General features: G+C 42.7%; 1 protein-coding gene across 1 annotated transcript; it reads left to right on the top strand.

Annotated features, from left to right (window-relative positions):
* Positions 1 to 576: 576 nt before the first annotated feature.
* On the top strand, positions 577 to 12,554 carry ATP6AP2 (ATPase H+ transporting accessory protein 2). The gene is made up of 9 exons (XM_068179739.1): positions 577 to 719; positions 3,509 to 3,639; positions 5,837 to 5,959; positions 7,312 to 7,407; positions 7,594 to 7,731; positions 8,028 to 8,081; positions 9,447 to 9,596; positions 10,663 to 10,779; positions 11,589 to 12,554. Exons 1-9 carry the CDS (start codon positions 641 to 643, stop codon positions 11,781 to 11,783), a joined length of 1,083 nt encoding a protein of 360 aa, XP_068035840.1. The 5' UTR covers positions 577 to 640; the 3' UTR covers positions 11,784 to 12,554.
* Positions 12,555 to 18,148: the final 5,594 nt, after the last annotated feature.

The following is an 18,148-nucleotide window of genomic DNA, read 5'->3' as shown; positions in this document are numbered from 1 at the left end:
AGCTGAAGTGAGATGAGCATGGCTGGGGCAGTCACTGAATTTGACACTGTGGATATTCTCAACAAAATTTAAGGAAGAAAGCACTGACAGCGGGGGCACAGACAAGGGGAAGGACGAGGACAGCCCCAGGGCCAGAAGCAGCCCCTGACGGCCCCACGGCCTCATCCAAGACGCCCTCGCCACACGGCTGCCGAGAGGGCGGAGCCGCTGCTTGCTCTCTGAATGGCGCGTTCGCCTGTCAGTCACAGCCTTGCCCCGCCCCATCGCTGGCAGCCTGACGAGCGTGGGCGGAGCAAATCCGCTACTCCTCGCGCTCCGATTGGCTGAGTCGGCTGCCCCTTGGCTCCGCCTCCTCGCCGCTCCCTCTGGGTTTACAGTGCGGGGAGGAAAATGGTGCAGGACCTCTCGCGATCTGATTGGCCAAGTGGGAACGCCACTCAAACCAAGACTCCGCCCCCCAGCTGGGCAGCTGACTGCTCAGCTCCGCGACACGGACGGCGCCGCGCCGGCGATTGGTCAGCTCTGCCGAGTCCCGCCCATCCATGCTGTGTACCGCTCGCCGATTGGCTGCGGCGGCTGTCCGTCAGGCGGCGGGCGGGGCGCTCGGGTGTCTGTCCGCGGCGCGGCCCGGCGGCGGCTGATGGCGGACATGGGGCGGCGCGGCGGGGCCGGCCGGGCCCTGGGGCTGGCAGCGCTGCTGGCTGCGGCCTGTGTCGCCGGTGGGTGAGCGGGGACGGGCCGGCGCGGGGGAGCGCCGGGGGGAGCGGGGAGGGCCGCCTGGCCGCTGCAGGGGGAGATTGCGGGAAGGGGGCCGGGCCGCGGCGCTGGGCACGGGAAGGGGGAAGGGGGAAGGGGAAGGGGGAAGGGGAAGGGGGAAGCTGAGGGGGACTCTCTGCGTCTGTGGGTGCCGGGTTCGGGACCGAGGGCTGGCAGTGAGGGGCTGTCAGCGTGCGGCAGCTCCCTGCCCCCAGCCCCCATCCACCTCCAGAGACGGTGCTCGAACCCCTTTATCCTGTCCCTTTCAGTCCAAGGACTGGTTTATGTTAAATTTTACCTTTCTATAATTGTATTGTGTAAATTCCTTGTATAAAATGATTTTTGTCATTACGTCACAAAATCATTACATGAGTTTAGATAGTATATTGTGTATTTTTATAATGCACATGTATAATCGTGTGTAGTGTGTTACTTTATTAAATTAATTTATATTGTGTACGCATCGTATTAACATTCAGTTCTGTAAGCCGAGACGGAGGGGTTCAGATCAGAGACTAGAAGCACTGTTTCACTGCCAGGGTGAGGCATGGAATAGGTTGCCCAGGGAGGTGATGGGGTCACCACGCCTGGAGGTGTTCAGGAGGCATCTGGACCTGGCACTGGGTGATCTGGTTTAGGGGTTACAGTGGCACTGCTGAGTTGATGGTTGGACTTGATAGTCTTAGAAGTCTCTTCCAACTCTGATGAGTCTGTGATAGACACGCATAATTTTGTTATTTTGTACGAATTTTCACGTTTTGCTGAGCTGTTTCTGTGGTCACTGCAGCCTCTCTGTTACCCGCTGTGAGTCAGGCTCGTGATGGCACTTCCAGGCCCTGTCAATATCTCCCACTCGATGTTCCTTAGCCTTCCAGGTTCACAAAGGCTTTTGAGAACCTGAGGTACAGCTTTGGCAGGGTAGGAATTAGGTTTACTATTCCACAGGCAATTGGAGGGAATCTGCTGATGTTCCTAACTTCAGATTTAGTTTTAATCGTTGTAATCTTGAACAAGTCTAGTGAGGGAAATTCAGTTGTGATGGGTTAATGCTCTGATTTTATCCACCTGAGCAATCTTATCCTAGGTAAGCTAGTTTGCCCTAAATAATGTGACTGTGTAACAGCCTTGTGGAGAGCAGCATGTGAAATTCTATGGATTTGTAGCCATTTTGTAAACTCTTACTTAACGAAATTGGCCTGGAAACATTTCTGCCTTCAAAATGTGGGCTGATCCACCATTAAAATTGGTAGCAGGCCACCCAAGGAACACATCAATTAAAATAAATTCTTCAATTTAAATAAATTCAACTTAAATAAATTCTTGACTCTCCATGAATATCACTTGTTTTGGATTTCCTTCCTTTTGCCCCCCTCCCCAGCCTGCATCTCAGAACTTTGTCCTCTGGTGTGTTTATCATAACATAGCTCAGATTTTACTGTCAACATTTGTATGCATGATCGTGAGCCAGGCTTTGGAACAGCATCTTCAAGGTCACATTAGTTAATTTAATATTAGGGAAGTTTTTAGCGGTACAGCACATCAGTTTACTGTTGCATTGTTTTTGTAAATAGCCTTTAGATTTGTAGATGCCCTGGAAAACTATTTTATATCACTGCTTGGATTGGTAACCAATTTTCAGTGATCATATGAATAAATACTTCTATTTTCTTTAGACAGTTACCTTACTTGTGTAATTTTGAGGTATGCAGTCAGATTTATTGTATAATTCGAATTTGAGCATACAGGCCTACAAATAGTTATTACTCTATTACTTGATTTTCTTGTATCAAATCAGTTTTCTGGTGGCAACCTACTCAGATTGCTCATTGGGGAGCATATGCCTGAAATTTTGTGCATGGTGCATGTTACTGCTTATATACACCAGAGAAGTTTCAAAATGTATTTAGATAAATTTTGGTGCACGCAGTATTGCAGCTGTGCCTGAGTGACTTTAAGATAGGAAGCCAGGTTGGAACAAGCCCTTCTCTAATTTCTGTGGAGTCCTTTCTGACTTTTATGATGCAGTAAATTGCTGTCATCACAGAACAGTTTAGAAATATGCTTTTAGTCAACTTTGCTATTCAAGGTAATGGGGAAAAGAGTGAAGGGGGATCCTAGAGGAGTGGAAACCCAGTGTTGCAGGTTGTGGCTCCACACAGTCTGCAGTCCAGTGCTGCGTGCAAGGAAGACAAACATCTCACGGTGTCATGAGGTGGAGGAGGCAGAGCAGGGACACCAGAGCTGTTCTGCAGGAGCCAGGTTGTCCTGGCACTGCCTGGTTTAAGCCAGCGCTGACAAATTCCACTGGACTTCCTTGCTCTGGGCTCAGTGGCTCTGGCTGTTGCCTGCGTGAGCAGAGGTGGTGTGCCAAGCAGTCGTGGAAGCAAACAGAGCTGTGTTGGTGCTTTGTGAGCTTGACAGGATTTTGGAGTCTGCCTGGCTCCATTGAGTTCACTTTACTGGGTCTGAGCTGTGAGACTGCTTGTAGCTTGTTACACAGAACTGTGTTCTGCTGTTGTTTGAATAATTGTCCTGCTTTTGTTAATATGGATCTGCTCATTCCTAGTCATTGCTGTATAGAAACCTTATTTTGTATTCCAGAGCATTAAAATGAGCAGTTCTCATTCCTGGCTTTCCATAAACTGATAGGCATGGGAGGGAAGAAGGGATGAAAGCTCAAATACGGTGTTTTTCCTGTTATGTAAAGGAAAAGATTGCAGGAGCTCTGACAGCTTCTTATGTCTGTTTTTAGGTGTCTGTGGTGGTGAGTTCAGTATCTTGCGATCCCCTCAGTCGGTTGTTTTCCGAGATGGAAGTTGGCCAATCCCGGGCGAGCGGATCCCAGATGTTGCTGCACTGACCATGGGCTTTTCTGTTGAAGAAGTACGTTCCAGGTCTTGATTGTGAAACGCCTCTAAAACTACAGACCTGCTCACTCAAGATGCAAATCTTCCTGTCATGTGCTGGAATATATAAAATATTGCCCTGTTTGTCTTGAGGAATGCATGACTTGACAGGGTGGTTTCCAGGACAGAGCTGTGTGGGTCATATGAGCAGCCAGAAGCTGTGCTAGCTGGCTAATTTGAGTCACCAGCTGTAGAAGGAAGCCTGCAGAGGCTTTCCAGTGCTGCTGCTCAGTTCCTCTGAGACATAGCTATGTGCTGTATCCCCCCCATCCATGGTCACAAACTGAGAATCTGTGGGACCACTGTCACTTCTTGCACACAAGGTCTCTGTAGGGCTCTGCTCCTGAGTAATCTTGAAGCCTGAGAAATGGCTTGGCAAGGCAGGCATTTTGTCAGGTCAGCAAGCCTCTCTGCTGAGCAGAGTTAGAACAAGTGTGTTGGTTACTTAGGAAATAATCCAAAACCTTGGGAACGTGATTTGTGATGGTGTTTCTCCACATTAAGTATTCAAATACAACTTTAGCAATGTTTAAAGTGGGGCACATGAGCAGGAGCGCTTGGATTGATTCCATCTTGCCTACTGAATTTATTTGCTGGGCTTCAGCAGGGATGAGTGGCTGTTGAAGCAGTAGATGAAAGTGTAATAGCCAGATGTCTTTGGGAGTGTCTCTGTGCAGCCAGATACTGAAATCTGCAGCCTGAGGCATTCTCACAGTGCTGGTGAGGGCAGCTAGTTCTCATTTCTTCCATATATAAACTAGGGAAGAAGTCTGATAAGGCTGGTTTGAATGCAAGGCTGCTTAGCCTATGTCTTGTAATTTGAAAATAACTTGCTGTCAATTAATTCTGCTATTTTTGTCATCAAACTAGTAACAAACTTGTATGAGTAGTATGACTAAAGAGTAAATGTTGATTATTTTATCAGGAAAAACCAATATATTGAATGGTATTGTGTGTGTTGCATATAAAGACACCCAGAAAAATAGTGGAGTTTGGCCTGTCCTATCCATTTGGCATCCTGGTCATTCAGAGATATGTCATGGGTATCGTGGAAGAAAGTGTTTCGGTACTCACTCAGTGCCTTTGCCACAGCTTGGGATTCATTTGTTGCAATGGGTCTGTAGCATCCTTTAGAAATAGTTCTCTGTTACTATTAATTCAAATCCTAGAAGCAGGCAGGGAAGGAAGCGTTTGAATGATGATTCAGTTCAGCCCTGGAACTGAGAGTTCCTGAAAGATGTCCCTAAGGCAGAGGTCACTGTGTGGGCAGCTTCCAGCCCTGGTAAGGAGAGTGCTGCAGGGCCCAGGCACTTCTTGTGTAGCTCACATCAAAGCTGTAGTCCAGGAACATAAACTGACAGTGCAGCAAGGCCACTGGGGAGAATTTGGAATTCTTAGTGCATTACATTGGGAATTATCAGAAAGAGTCATTCAGTATTCTTCCCTTGTTAAAGGAAAACAAAACCAAACCCCATTTTTGTCCCTGATGATGCTTTAAGGGGTTTTTCCTTTGTTTCTGCGAGGTGATACAAATCATAGTGTCAATGACCTTTAATTCTAAAATGCAATTAATTTGGCTTTCAAAAAAAGGGCAGTGATGTCATTTACACAAATGGGGAAATCTGTTTGCTTTTATTCCAGACAGATGAATTTGTATTTTGTGCCTGAATAAACCAGTCAGTAACCTCCACTGTGCTCTTACTGGTTTGTAATTGTAGTAAGCTACTAAGAAATCTTTTTATATTTCTGTGCAAATTTGTACATTTAAGATTAGTTGCCTGTTGTGATTGACACATCCCTCTCTTCCCCTCCCTTTCCACCCTTTTTCTTTCTTGTACTGAAAATATAAAGATATTAGTGGGTTTTTAAAGTTCAGCCTTCACTTGCTAAATACAGACTTAAGTATTTATAATTTAATTACGGGAAGTAACTCCTCATGTATCCATTATATATAATATTTTCTTAGTGTAGACTTTGCTGTGAAGTTACTGGCAGCTTTTAAACTAACAGCATTACTCAAAACGAAAGCAGTGTAGCATTAACTTATTCAGCATGAAATTTCCAGCAGGCTGTCCTGCACAGAGGCATTAACAGGATAAGTTGTTTTGCTTTAATAGTGGGAAGGACTCTTCCTTTGCCTGTGAAATACAACTGTTTTTGTTATTTTGTACTAGGACCTCCCCTGGCCTGGGCTGGGCGTGGGTGATCTGTTTCACCGGCCACAAGCCACTGTGCTGGTGACAGTGAAGGGAGTGGACAAGCTGCCTGTGAAAGGGTTTTCTTACCCCATTGAGAATGTGAGTATCCACATTTGGAACTGTCCCATGATTCCTGGGACTCCTGTGGTCTAATGACAAGTACATGATTCTCTGCTGTGGTCCCTGATGTTCACTTGTTTCCTACTTCACTTGAAGTTTGCATATCCCCTAAACTGACAGATCAGTAACCTAGTCAGGGTTCTGTACAAGGCAGGAGGCCCTTGAGATCACCCAGGCTTCCTGTGTCGAGTTCAGTTCAACATGCTTTGTTTGACCAAAGCATGTTCTTCTTGAAAGACCGCTAACTTTAAAGTTTGTGCCAATCCACTTCTTTCCATGGTAACTTAATATTTTTAAATCAGAATTTTTAAGTTTTTTGCTTCAGCTGAATGTGTAATAACATTTTATATGGAGTTGATTTTTTGATGTACTCTATCGCCCTATAAATGGTCTTTTGAGTTTTCCTCAAGTACTTGACTGTGAAATACAGCACTTAGAAACACCATCCCATTATATTGTATCAAGAAGAAATCAACACACATTACATTTACCTGTCACTGTCTATCTTTGCTAAGGCTTTTCTGGCTTCTTACAGCAACAGAGAATCCTTTAGGTTGGAAGGGAGCTCTGGAGATCGTGTCATCCAACGCCCTGATCAAGCAGGATCAGCCAGAGCAGGCTGACCAGCACTGGGTTCAGTCAGGATATGAGCATCTCCACTAATGGAGACTCCATGACCTCTGGGCTACCTCTGCCAGTATTTTACCACCCTTGGAGTAAAAAACTTTGTTCTTGTGTTAAGTTAAAATTTCCTGGGTTTAAATCTATGCTGTTGCCTTTTCTGTCGTAGGACACTTTAAGTATTGAATGGAAATGTGCCATTCTGTGTCTTTTTTTAATAAAACCCACAAGTAAGTGTTTAAAAAAACTAACAGTTCTATTAGCTTGCCAGTAATGGCACTGTACTGTGCTAGCATTTCTTCTATTTTTAGTACGTTTTTTTATATGTGTCTTTTTCTGTTTCAGCAGTTGGTCTTTCTGCTGGTATATTTTCACCCATCAGTTTTTTGTGGTTCATAACATTCCATTTGCAGTGAGATTATTTCCCTGTATTTGTTGGTCTTGTTTTACTGATAAACAAGGCCATACTCTAAGCCTAAATAATCCTTTTAATTCACAGTCATGGTCCCTTGGAGTTCTTCAGAGTATATTGTGTCTTGCCACATAAATAAAATGTCTGTTCATAGATACACAGGTGATGTTTTGTTTTGCACATAGCTTCTTAGGACTTATTATCACTTTGGGAATGTGCATACCCTTTACTTTTCTTTCTTAGTTAAGATCAGTAGCCCCCGTTTAACTCAGAAATCTGACCAGACTTTGTCTTCCAGGCTGTTCCTTTTAGTCTGGACAGTGTTGCAAATGCCATCCATACTCTGTTTTCTGAGGAGACGCCCGTGGTGTTGCAGCTGGCCCCCAGTGAGGAAGTGAGTATTGCTTCTCTCCTGCTTCCACGTCTCCCAGATAGAGAAACCTCTTTCCACTTGTGTGGCTAGAGGAAACCTAATTGAAATTCTGGACTGGAGATTGCAAAGCATGATTGGTTATTAGCGTGTGGCTGGAGAAACTGAGGAGGAGGCTGTGCTGCCAGTAACCAGTGGCTGTCCCTGCAGAGGGTGTACATGGTGGGCAAGGCCAACGCTGTGTTTGAGGATCTCTCTGTCACGCTGCGCCAGCTGCGGAACCGCCTGTTCCAGGACGGCTCCATCCTCAGCTCCCTCCCTCTCAACTCCCTCAGCAGGAACAATGAGGTAAAACACATTCATCAGTGGGAGCTTCTGTGGGGTTTTTTTCCTAATATTCTTAGTTAGCTTGTGCTTTTCTCCTTTCCTGCTTTTTCTTCCCTCTTTCTTTGCCTAAGAGCCCACTCCTAATTTTTTCTAAACTAAGTTTAAACATTTTTTCCTGAGTAACTTTACTGAAAGAGTTATTTCCTTCTACTATGTTCTGTGTAGCAGACAACTGGTATAAAATACTTGCAACAAAACAAGACTTCCCTAACTTGGGTTTCATCAAAGGAAATACTTGTCTCTGCCTCTTCCCTCAGGTTGACTTGCTTTTTCTGTCAGAACTTCAAGTCCTACATGATATTGCAAGCCTGGTAAGGTGTTTTGAAACATTCTCCTCTGTCCTGTGTCACAAACTTCAGAGATCTTTAAAGTAGAGAAGCCTTAGCCAGGATATATGGCAACCAGTGATAAATATTCTAGTGCGTCATCAGCTGGTTCCATCAGTTTAAATAATGCATTCTATTTGTATCAGCCCCATCAGTGCAATTGTGCATGGGAACCTTAATCATGTGTAGTTTTCTTCTGTGTTGTGTTTGGTCAGAACAGGGGCAATTCTGAAATACTCAGTGAAGAATTTGCTGGGGCTTTCTGGGGTGTCTAACTTGAGAAGTATAACGGTAGTTAAGAACACGTTCTTTGCCCTCTCCATGGTTTTACTTCAAAATATCACTTTATCTGAAAAGACTGGAGGGACTTTTGTGCCATGAATAGTGATGATGGTAGAAATGCTCCAGCGGAGGGGTGAGCTTTTCATTCTGAGGATCTTTTTACTAAGAAGCTGCTGTCTTGTTGATGTGCTTTAGGGTTTGTTTTAGTGGCTCAGTGGTGGGTGGGTCTTTTTGTTTCATATTGGTTTGTTTTTTTCTGTGTGTCCTTTAATCTGCAGCCCTTAACTACTGAATTGAAAGAAAGAGTTGTGGAAAATTCAAAAATTCACATTAGGTAAAGGGCTAGTGGGGAGAAATGGGGCTCTTGAGAAAAAGAGAACAACTTGGGTTTGTTTGGGTTTGTTTTGCAAGCTAGAAATGCTACAGTTTAAGTAGCTGGGAAGATGGGATTAAATTCCTTGTTTTCAGAGGCTGTTGTCTTGTGCAGGCAAATACCAGTGCTGCATCTTCTCACCTGCAGAAGTGCAAGAATGTCACTACTCTTTTTTGAGATAATTTGAATTGTATTGGTTGGATTTTCTGAATATTGGAAGTATTGGATGATACTTCAAATAAACTACTTTTGTACATGGACAACACAAGGTAGCAGTTGCAACCTACTGAGCTTTGTAAGGGCCAGCTTCAAACAAGGAAATGCTGGTATCTAAGTCTTGTAGTTATGTTTTTGTTTTCTTGTGAGTTTTATTTTCATGGCAGTTACAGAATGAAGATTCTGATGTCAGTAAGTATTCTATTTCTTTTTAGTACAACTCTCTATTACGTGGATGTAACCTCATGTTAGGAACAGATGCTACATAATGATCATCTGCTTTCTTTTGTAGAATAAAAAAAATAAACAATTATGAACATCTTCTAGTTAAGTTGTCAAGAATTCAATTTCCTAATTATGGAATATGACTGTAAAAAGTGAGACTGGATTAGTCCAAGTAAATTGATTTTGTGCAATGTGTTTTTAAAAGTAACCTGTATATGAATTAATTTCTTTCTGCTCTCAATGTTGTGCCAAAGCTGTCTCGACACAAGCACTTAGCCAAAGATCACTCTCCAGATCTTTATTCCCTGGAACTGTCTGGTTTGGAAGAGGTTGGGAAACGATACGGGGAAGACTCTCAGCAGTTCAAGGATGCTTCTCAAATTCTTGTAGACTCTTTGCAAAAGGTAAATTGTCTACCTAATGAACAAAACTTATGGTAATACTATAAGAATGGTAATGGTATGGTAATAATATAAGAAAATAGTTTTTATTTTAACTACAAAGAAGTAACTTCATTAGTGCTGGCTTGCCTAATGCTTGTTTTTGTTGTTTGGTTTTTTAAATGGTGTTGTTTAGTTATAAAATTGAATGTTACAGTTTGCCTCTCTGGAAAGTGTTGGCGTGATTCTACAATGTGTTTAGATATTTTGAATAAAGGAGTAGGGGTGTATTGAAACCTTGTATCAACATGACTTGATATGTTTGTTTTTCTTAAACAAACACCTTGCATTTGAAAGCACCAGAATGTCTCACAAAAAGAGGCTCTTGGAAATCTGGAAATATCTTTATCCCAAGATGCAGTTGTTAGTTTACCCTTGCCCACAAAACTATATAAAAGTAAATTTCTAAGACTTCAGAACAACTGCTGTTCATCCATCAGTGTGCTCAAGAAAGTAATTTTTCAGCATGTCTTACATAATCATTAGCTAAATTTTTATTAAGATCAGTCACTTTTGAGAGTTTCCAAAGTGTGATGAAAAAATTCAAAAACATCAATCTGTTAAATCAAATACTTGTTTTCTCTAAGCATTGCTCTTTGGCCTCTTTGACCTTAAGCAAATATATTTAAATATTAGACATACTAGCATTTGGACCAGATTAAAATATTCAGGTTCATAGTTTCCCAGTGGGAGTTTGAGAACCTAAATATTTTGTTGGAACTGACAAGACACACAATTAGGAAATGATGTGGGGATGGGCCTTTTGTAAAAGGGGAAACAGAGTAAGTTTCAGCCCAGAAAGCAGGCAGGCATAAGCCACAGTCTGCTGAACACTGACTGGGGGTTTGAAAAAGGCCCCGTAAACCAGAGGAAGGTTGTCACTTAATGAAATTCTAAAATAGTGTAAACGTCTATAGCTTTCCATAATTATTCCTGAAGCTGACATCTTTTGTTTTGCTACATCTTGCTAACAAAACTCTGCTTAATTCCTGGCTACAGTCTAGGCTTTTAATTAAACCACCTTTTCCAGTTTGCAGATGAGATGTTTAATCTGTATGGTGGGAATGCGGTAGTAGAAGTGGTGGCTGTGAAGGAGTTTAACTCTCCCCTCTCAAGGAAGACTCGCTCTATTCTCCAGGCTTCACAGGTAGTAGAGCCACATTTTTCTACATTTGATTTATTAAAAGTGATCCAAAGTGTATCAGTTCACCTGAGTGTCACCTTTTTTTTAAGGACTAAAATACTGACTGTGACTTGGGTGTGTGTGCAGCTTACTTACTTGTCTTGATCTTCACTTTGTCCTTGAGTAACTTCACTTGAGGAGGGCTCTGGAGGTCATCCAGTCCAACCTACTGCTCAAAGCAGGACTAATTTAGGAGCTAGATCAAGTTGCTCAGGTTCTTGTCCAGCCAAGTTCTTGGAAAGTCCATCCCTGGAAGTCCCACAGCCTCTCTTGCTCCAAAGCATTAACCACTTTCATAGTGAAAACTTTTTCCCTTATGCCTTGTTAGAATTTGCCTTTCTGTGTTGTCTCCCCACACAAGTCCTGCCTCCCAGCTGTGGGAAAGCATCTTTTCCTTGGCTGGACTCCAGACGCAGTCCAGGATGCAGTTGTCCTGTGTTATTCCAGAGGTACTGCTGGCTCCTATGCCCCTTGTCTCCAGGAGCTCCAGTCCCTGTCTGCAGCTGCCCAGCTGCTCAGTGCCCGGCCTGTGCTGTCACCTGGGTTGTTCTCCCCCAGGTTCAGGACTTTGGATTTCATTTTCCTGCCACCTCCTTCTTTTCGATTCCACTGATGTCACTCACATAATCACTTTTTTGCATTCTGTGCCCTTGCATCAGATTTGTCTAGACAAAAGTGCACCTCTCTTATTTAGGTTGCTCAGACTTTGGATGGAGTCAAGATGTTTGGTGTGCAAGCTCACTTTAAAGTAATAAATATTTTCTTTATTGCAGAGTAAAACTGAAAATCCATATAACCTTGCCTATCCATATAACTACGACTACTCTGTAATCTTCAACATTGTTCTGTGGATGATGATAGGTCTTGCTTTAGCTGTGATAGTTATCTCCTACAACCTCTGGAACATGGATCCTGGCTATGACAGCATTATTTATAGGATGACAAATCAGAAGATAAGAATGGATTGAACTGCACCGTATTTCAGCACAGGAAGATAATGAAGAGCAAGGTCTCCTTTAGCCTGTGTGGAAAACAAATGTTCTGACATGGTTAATTGTGGAAAATTTTTAAAGGTGTATTTATTTCTAAGTATTTTTCCCCCTTTCAGGACTATTTTAAATGTTAGTAGTAGCACCAGATGGAATTTAGAAATTGAAATCTGCTTGTTTAAAAAAACCAAAACAACAATCCCTGGAGTAATTGTTATTAAAGTAACATCATTCCATTTTTTTTGCCTTGTAACATGAGTTTTTGAAATGCCCTGTACTGCCTCTGCCTGTGCAAACCAGATAAACTGAAATTACAATAGCAACATGTTGTTTGAAACTTTTGCACTGGAAGATCAAAAATCATAGCTAAAATGTTGTGTTGTATATTATGAACCAGCTGTAAATGTTTGATGTAAATATTTATAATGGTTATATGTAACTTCAGAGAGGATAGTAAATATTCTTCAGTAAAATACTAAATATAGAAATATTTCTCTCAGCCTAGGACTCTAGTAGCATAAATGGCATTTTGATCTCATGTTGATGGCTCAGAGGTGAGCTGTACACAGAAGGATCCTTTCCCCAGAACCTCAGTGGTTGGGAGGTGAATAACACTGGTGTGGCTGGTCTGTACAGTGCAGTCTGTAAATCATGAAGTAGCACCAGTCTGGTCATGGTCTAATATCACTTACAGTTGAAAGTTCCTGTTATGATGCTTCATGTTCCTTCCATTTGTGTTAATGTTATTATTATTTTAAAAAATCAGTTATTTTTGATGATAAGAGTGGACCAACATTTGATTTAAGTATACCTGGATTATAGTCCTGCTTCAACCATTCAATAAAACAAAGAACAGTTGTTCTGGAGTGCATTTATTCCTTGTGGCTTTGTAGGTGTGGCTCCTTCTGTTCAGGATTTGTTCAGCTGACCAGGGTAGGTGTGGCTGCATCTGATGTGTGACTGTGGCCCTGAGGCTGCAGCAGTTTGGTTTAAACTGTCCTTCAAAGGAAAGACAGCCTTGTGTGGATTTTCCTAAACCAGATAGTGTAGTTAAAGCAAGTGGTTGATCTCTGGCTTGGGTCTTTTTTAGAGCTACCTCCTTAGAAACTCATTTGCTCTTGTGGTAAAAGGTGATCTTCCAGACTTACAGCAGCATGAATGGAAACTACTTGTTTTATCATCTTGCCCTCTAATGTGCTGAACTTGCCCTGCTGTTAGGTGATAATTGTTCCACTTTCAGAAAAGATGTTCTCACTGAATTAGTCTCATTTACTGGGAATGTCTGAAATGGGGGCATTGAAATTGTTCTCCAATTGATCTTGGAGATCCTGGACAGTGATTCAGGTTCAAATGAGCAAATTGCAGGTTTACCTGAGTCCAAGAAATCCAGTTCACTATATGTTGCAATCACTTGAAATTACTTTTAATGGCATTTTAAGATAATCTGGATGATTGATACCAGTAGATGGAAAGGAAGAGTTGCACTAGCAGTTTCTCTGACAGGAATGTAATTGCTGAACATTCTGTAATACACCATGTCAGAGTAGTCAAGGGAAGGCTCTCAGCCAGGTGTGAGAAGTAGGACACAGTGATTATGTCAATGATTATGGTTGGATTTATTGCTAATACAGTATCTAAATATTCTCAGTGCAGTATCTAAATAACAATTCTGTCATCTCTAACAGTGGATTCGGAGGTTTGATCAGATTAGCAGTCCACTTCACATACTGGTACAGAGTTTTACAGGAGCTGGTTGTTTAAGGGACTGTGTAATTAATGGCAAGTGTTTAACAGTTGTATTTTAGTCAGTGTGAAGTTGGCAGTGTAGAATTTGTTTAAATGCAGGACCTGCCATTGAGATGGTCTCTTGTGTGTCAGCTCTCTCCCAGCTGCTGCTGTAGGCTCTAATTTTACTTTTTAAACCTGGTCTTACACTACTTTGAAGGGTGAATTGCAATTCCCACTTCTCCTGTTAGTACCACATTTGTTCCTACTCATGGCTGTAGGCCTCCAGCTGGTACTAAAGGTGCTTTTGAGCACTGTCATGTGTGCTATGTCTTAAATACCAAATGCTTTGTGCAGCACAGGCTGCATTTTGAACCACTCCACAGCCCCTGTACTTCAGTTTGAGTTAGGCAAGCCAGACACACTTTATTATACAACAATATTGGTCCATAACTGCTAATTAAACAGGCAGTTACAGGAATACCCTTTTCATACTTAGAATTAAGTTAATTAGAATGAAATGCCATCAACACTACCAGACCTGCTCTTGATTGTTGTCTTTAGATTTAAATCACCCCAAGAATATAAATTGTAAAAAGATTTATGTGATATGGCAAAAATCATAGGTTTTGTGCACAGAACTATGACAAAAGCAGTGAAACTGTCAGGTGAAGGAAGGAAGAAAACACGGAGAGGACAAGGCAAGAAGGGGATGCAAGGAAAATAACAGCTGGTATTGGGATCCTGTGTGCCCAAAGTGAGAGGGCAGGAGGGTTGTTTTGCAGTATCTGGCAGCAAGCAGCTTTCACCAGGGTGGGACCGGCTCCACAGAGTGCTGTCAGTGGGATTTAGGATGCAACTGCTGCCGGAGTAGTGATCTGATCACCAAAGAGAGTTTTTCAGTGGGAGCTTGCCCTCTGGCACAAAGGGTGACGTGTATTTGATTGGGTCTTCTTCAGACCTCGGTCTTATGTTGTCCACTCTTTGGCTGGGGGTGTACCTAAGCTGTTCTCAAGAAGTGCTGAAATCTCTGAAGAAGGAGAGAATCCTGAGTCAGAATTGAAGACTGAGTGTTGCTTTTGATACTTAGGTTAAAAAGAGAAAATAAGATATAAAAAGAAAGGGTTCTTTGGAGAGTCAGTATGCTGCTTTTTCTAGATAATGCCCCAAAGACTAAACCTGGCAGAGGGAGGTACAATCAGCCTTTGTGCCTGCATCAACTTTCCAGACTTCTCTGTGGCAGGAATGGCAACTTTCAGAGTTCTTGCAGCTGTAGCAACACACAGGCAAGGGAAGCCTAAAGCAGATCTGAAATGTGTAAATGTTACGTCTAAAAAAAGGACGTGGAAATGAAGAAACGACATTGAAATGCAAATGTTGAGCAACCTGGCAAGTGATTGCTGAGATTTATAGGTCACCCTTCATGGATCTAAGAAGCACACTGCCAGAGTCTAGGTAAGGAGATAAGCATCCCTCAAAACAAAACAAAAACCCTCCAAAACAACGACATTCTGAATCCTATACTGACACAATTTTTGGCTATGGTGAAATGGGTGCTTTGAGCTAAAAGTCAAAAATGTTCTCTAAAAAAAAATTTGTTTTTTTTTTTCTCAAGTGAGGGTTTGGGACTCTCCTGCATTTTTTTATTTTCCCCTGTGCAGGCCCTGAACCATATTCCTAGGAATTTTCATCTCTGTAGAAGCAGGGACAGCATTTCCACATAAGTATTGAAGGACAGAAATGCAGCGAGTTCAAGGAAGACAGAAAGTGGAACTATCAGATTTCAAATCTGTCAGAACAAAAGAAACTTGAAAAACATGGGGAACACAGAAGTTTATTTCCTGTCCTGTTGTGCCACTAGTGCAGATCATTGCTGTGGAGGAACTGAATGCTAAAGGGCTCCTACAGCTCATGGTGTGAAATCACCACCCTGGTGTTTCTGCCCAGACTTGTGCAACGTGTCCTGCCTGCCCACGGCTGAGGGACAGGGACAGAAAGCCCAGGTGGCCACACTCCTCTCAAATAAACAGAGCAGAAACTGATGGATGGCACAAAGCCAAACATCCAAAGGGTCCAGTTATGCTCCAGTGCCCTCTCCTCCTGAACGGCTGGAAAAGCAGCTGCTACAGATGTATCTTTGTGTGGCAGGCTGGAGATGGGGCTGTCTAGAACCAGGAATGCATGGGACTTCCAGTGCTCTGGAGGTGCAGAGATTCTCCTGGATCTCTGTAACAGATCTCATGAATTATTTTCTAGAATAGGTAAAAAAGGCATGTACTGCATCTGTACTCTACATTGGCTAAGCACAGCACCTAGACCTATTCCCATCCTTAAACAGGGATTTGCCTTGCTTGTGTGCTTTCAGAGTTTAAAGAAATTCCTCTGTTGCTGAAGGATGGATTCACACAAAAGGACTCTGGCAGTCAAATTTAGTATTGTTGTTGATGTCACCCAATATCAACAAAAATACATAGCTGAGGTCTTGGCATGAATACACATCATAAAATGTTTAAAATGTTTCTAAGGGGAACAAAATTGATGGTTGCACAAAATTACAAAGGCAGTCAAATTCTGCTTAATTATGTTCCAATGCATGAATTTGTGATGACAAATTTGCATGTCCTTAATCTAGTGAGCATATGCTTTTCATTGGGTCAGGGACACAGAAGCAGTGGCTAAGATAAATAAATTCACAGTATTTTAGCTGGTAGCTGATGGTCAGCACTGTAGTCAAAGACTTCAATGACTTCAGTGCTGCCAATCTACTCACCTGATCAACCCCTGTGTTTTAAATACTTCTTTACAATGGCATGGTTCAAGTACCAAATCAATTGATATTAAAAAAAAAGTCTGCTGCAACACCTGAGTGATCAGTGAGAGCATTTGGAACACTGGAGAGCTAAATGGGAGCTCCAACCACACCCTCCAGCAGGTGATCAATCAAAATCTTGACTGTGGTACAGCATCAGCTTGGAAAGAAAAAAAACCGGCTCTCAACTATTTCTATCACTTTTAGACACTGCTGTAGAAAAAAAAAAGGGAAAAAATACATAAAAACAGCTGTACCAATTATTTTACATGAGCCCATCCCAACTTTTCTGCAGGCTGCAGAGCCAAGAGGCAGCCACATTCTGCTGCCAGTGCTACCCTTAGCAGAGCTGCCAACTCCAGAGCACCTCTGACTCCTTTGGGATGGATGAGTCTGAACCACCTCTGCCCCACTGGTGAATGTGCAGCTCTCCCCTCTGCAAATCTCCAGGGAGCTGTGTCCTAGGCTGTGGTGGACTCCTTGGGAGCAGGGAGGCTCTGCTCCGTGGCTGAATGGGGTCGTGTTCCCCAGGGAAGCCTGGTGGCACCCAAATGGCAGCAGCTCTGGATAACCTGACACGAAAACAAGCTAGAAATAGGAAGTGCAATCAGCTGTCAGTCATGCAGAGAAGCAGATGGGATGAGGAGGCTTAACTGGAAAAAGCACAAACTAAGATAAGCTATCTCTGTATATGAAATGGTTTTGATCTCCTTCCCGCATGTTTGCATGCACACACACAGTGTTATATGGGTCTTTACAAATGCAGCCTTGGGAGAAGCTTCCTCCCCCCATTAAAAACAGTACTTTTAAGAAAAAGTGAAAATATTTTAAAGCTCTTTCCATATTTTAAAGAAGATTTTTTTTTTAAGTATGCTCAATATTTTGTAAAAATTAGGATTTATAAACTCGGAAGATGAATAGGAATACATCCACCTAAAAAAAGATGTCCAAGAAAAAATCTGCAGGAAAACTGTCCCTATACAACTATCATCCCACAGGTGATGCTGACCACAAGCTGTCTTTGATGTGTGTTACTTCTGGAGAAAAACAAAATAATCCATCAAATAAAAAAAAAAATCCATCAAAACCAAAATAATCCATCAATCCATCAAGCACAAGTGAATTAGGAAAATGAGCAGGACACAAATAGTAGTGTCGGAGTGTAACAGCCCCAGTGCCAGCCTGCAGCACTAGGGTCACTTTAATTTCACCTTTGTCCCTGAAGTAGTGTTTTATCCAAGGGAATGCAAGAGTCAGCACTAAAGGGGAGACACGGGGAGTCAGAGGGGCTGGCTCCTCACACTTCCCCAGGACCCAAACAGCGCTGAAAAGCCTGAAATTCTAGAAAGTGATTTCAGGGCAGTGCTCCCTCTAAGTCTGCCTCCCTGGCCATCCCAGGGCAGAGCTGGAGTCTCCTGTGCTCCTGGTGAGGGGATAGCTGCCAGACAAACCACTCCATCCCGGGAACATTGCTCTGGAAAGCAGCCTCTGACATGTCACAACTGGAGTCATGATCTTGTCATGAGACCAGCTTCCTGTCTGGGACAGACTGTCCAGACTGGAACAGCACAAACAACCAGACTGCAGTTTGCTTCCTCCTCTGCTCCCTTTTCCTCCCTTTTGTTATGTTTTGGTTTGGTTTTATTTTTTATTCTTTTTGCTTTTGTTTTGTTTCTTTGTTTGATTTTTTTTTCTGTTAACCCAGAGGTCCCCAGGAATTCATCAGCACAGGAATCACCTTTATTTTTTATTTCCACCCTGTGTTCAGCCACTTCCATGCCACAGACCTGATTCTTTAAAAATTCCACAG

This window comes from Anomalospiza imberbis, chromosome 2 (genome assembly GCF_031753505.1).
Source record: "Anomalospiza imberbis isolate Cuckoo-Finch-1a 21T00152 chromosome 2, ASM3175350v1, whole genome shotgun sequence".
Classification (NCBI taxonomy): domain Eukaryota; kingdom Metazoa; phylum Chordata; class Aves; order Passeriformes; family Viduidae; genus Anomalospiza; species Anomalospiza imberbis.
Note: the sequence above shows the minus strand (reverse complement) of the source record. Positions and strands in the feature narration are given on the sequence as shown.

What these genes read in the sequence shown, in the direction of transcription:
- ATP6AP2 (XM_068179739.1), top strand. Translation starts at nt 641, where the DNA reads ATGGCGGACATGGGGCGGCGCGGCGGGGCCGGCCGGGCCCTGGGGCTG. An exon ending in GGCTGCGGCCTGTGTCGCCG is followed by an intron (nt 720 to 3,508) that starts GTGGGTGAGCGG and finishes GTCTGTTTTTAG; the next exon opens with GTGTCTGTGGTGGTGAGTTC. An exon ending in CCCTCAGCAGGAACAATGAG is followed by an intron (nt 7,732 to 8,027) that starts GTAAAACACATT and finishes CTCTTCCCTCAG; the next exon opens with GTTGACTTGCTTTTTCTGTC.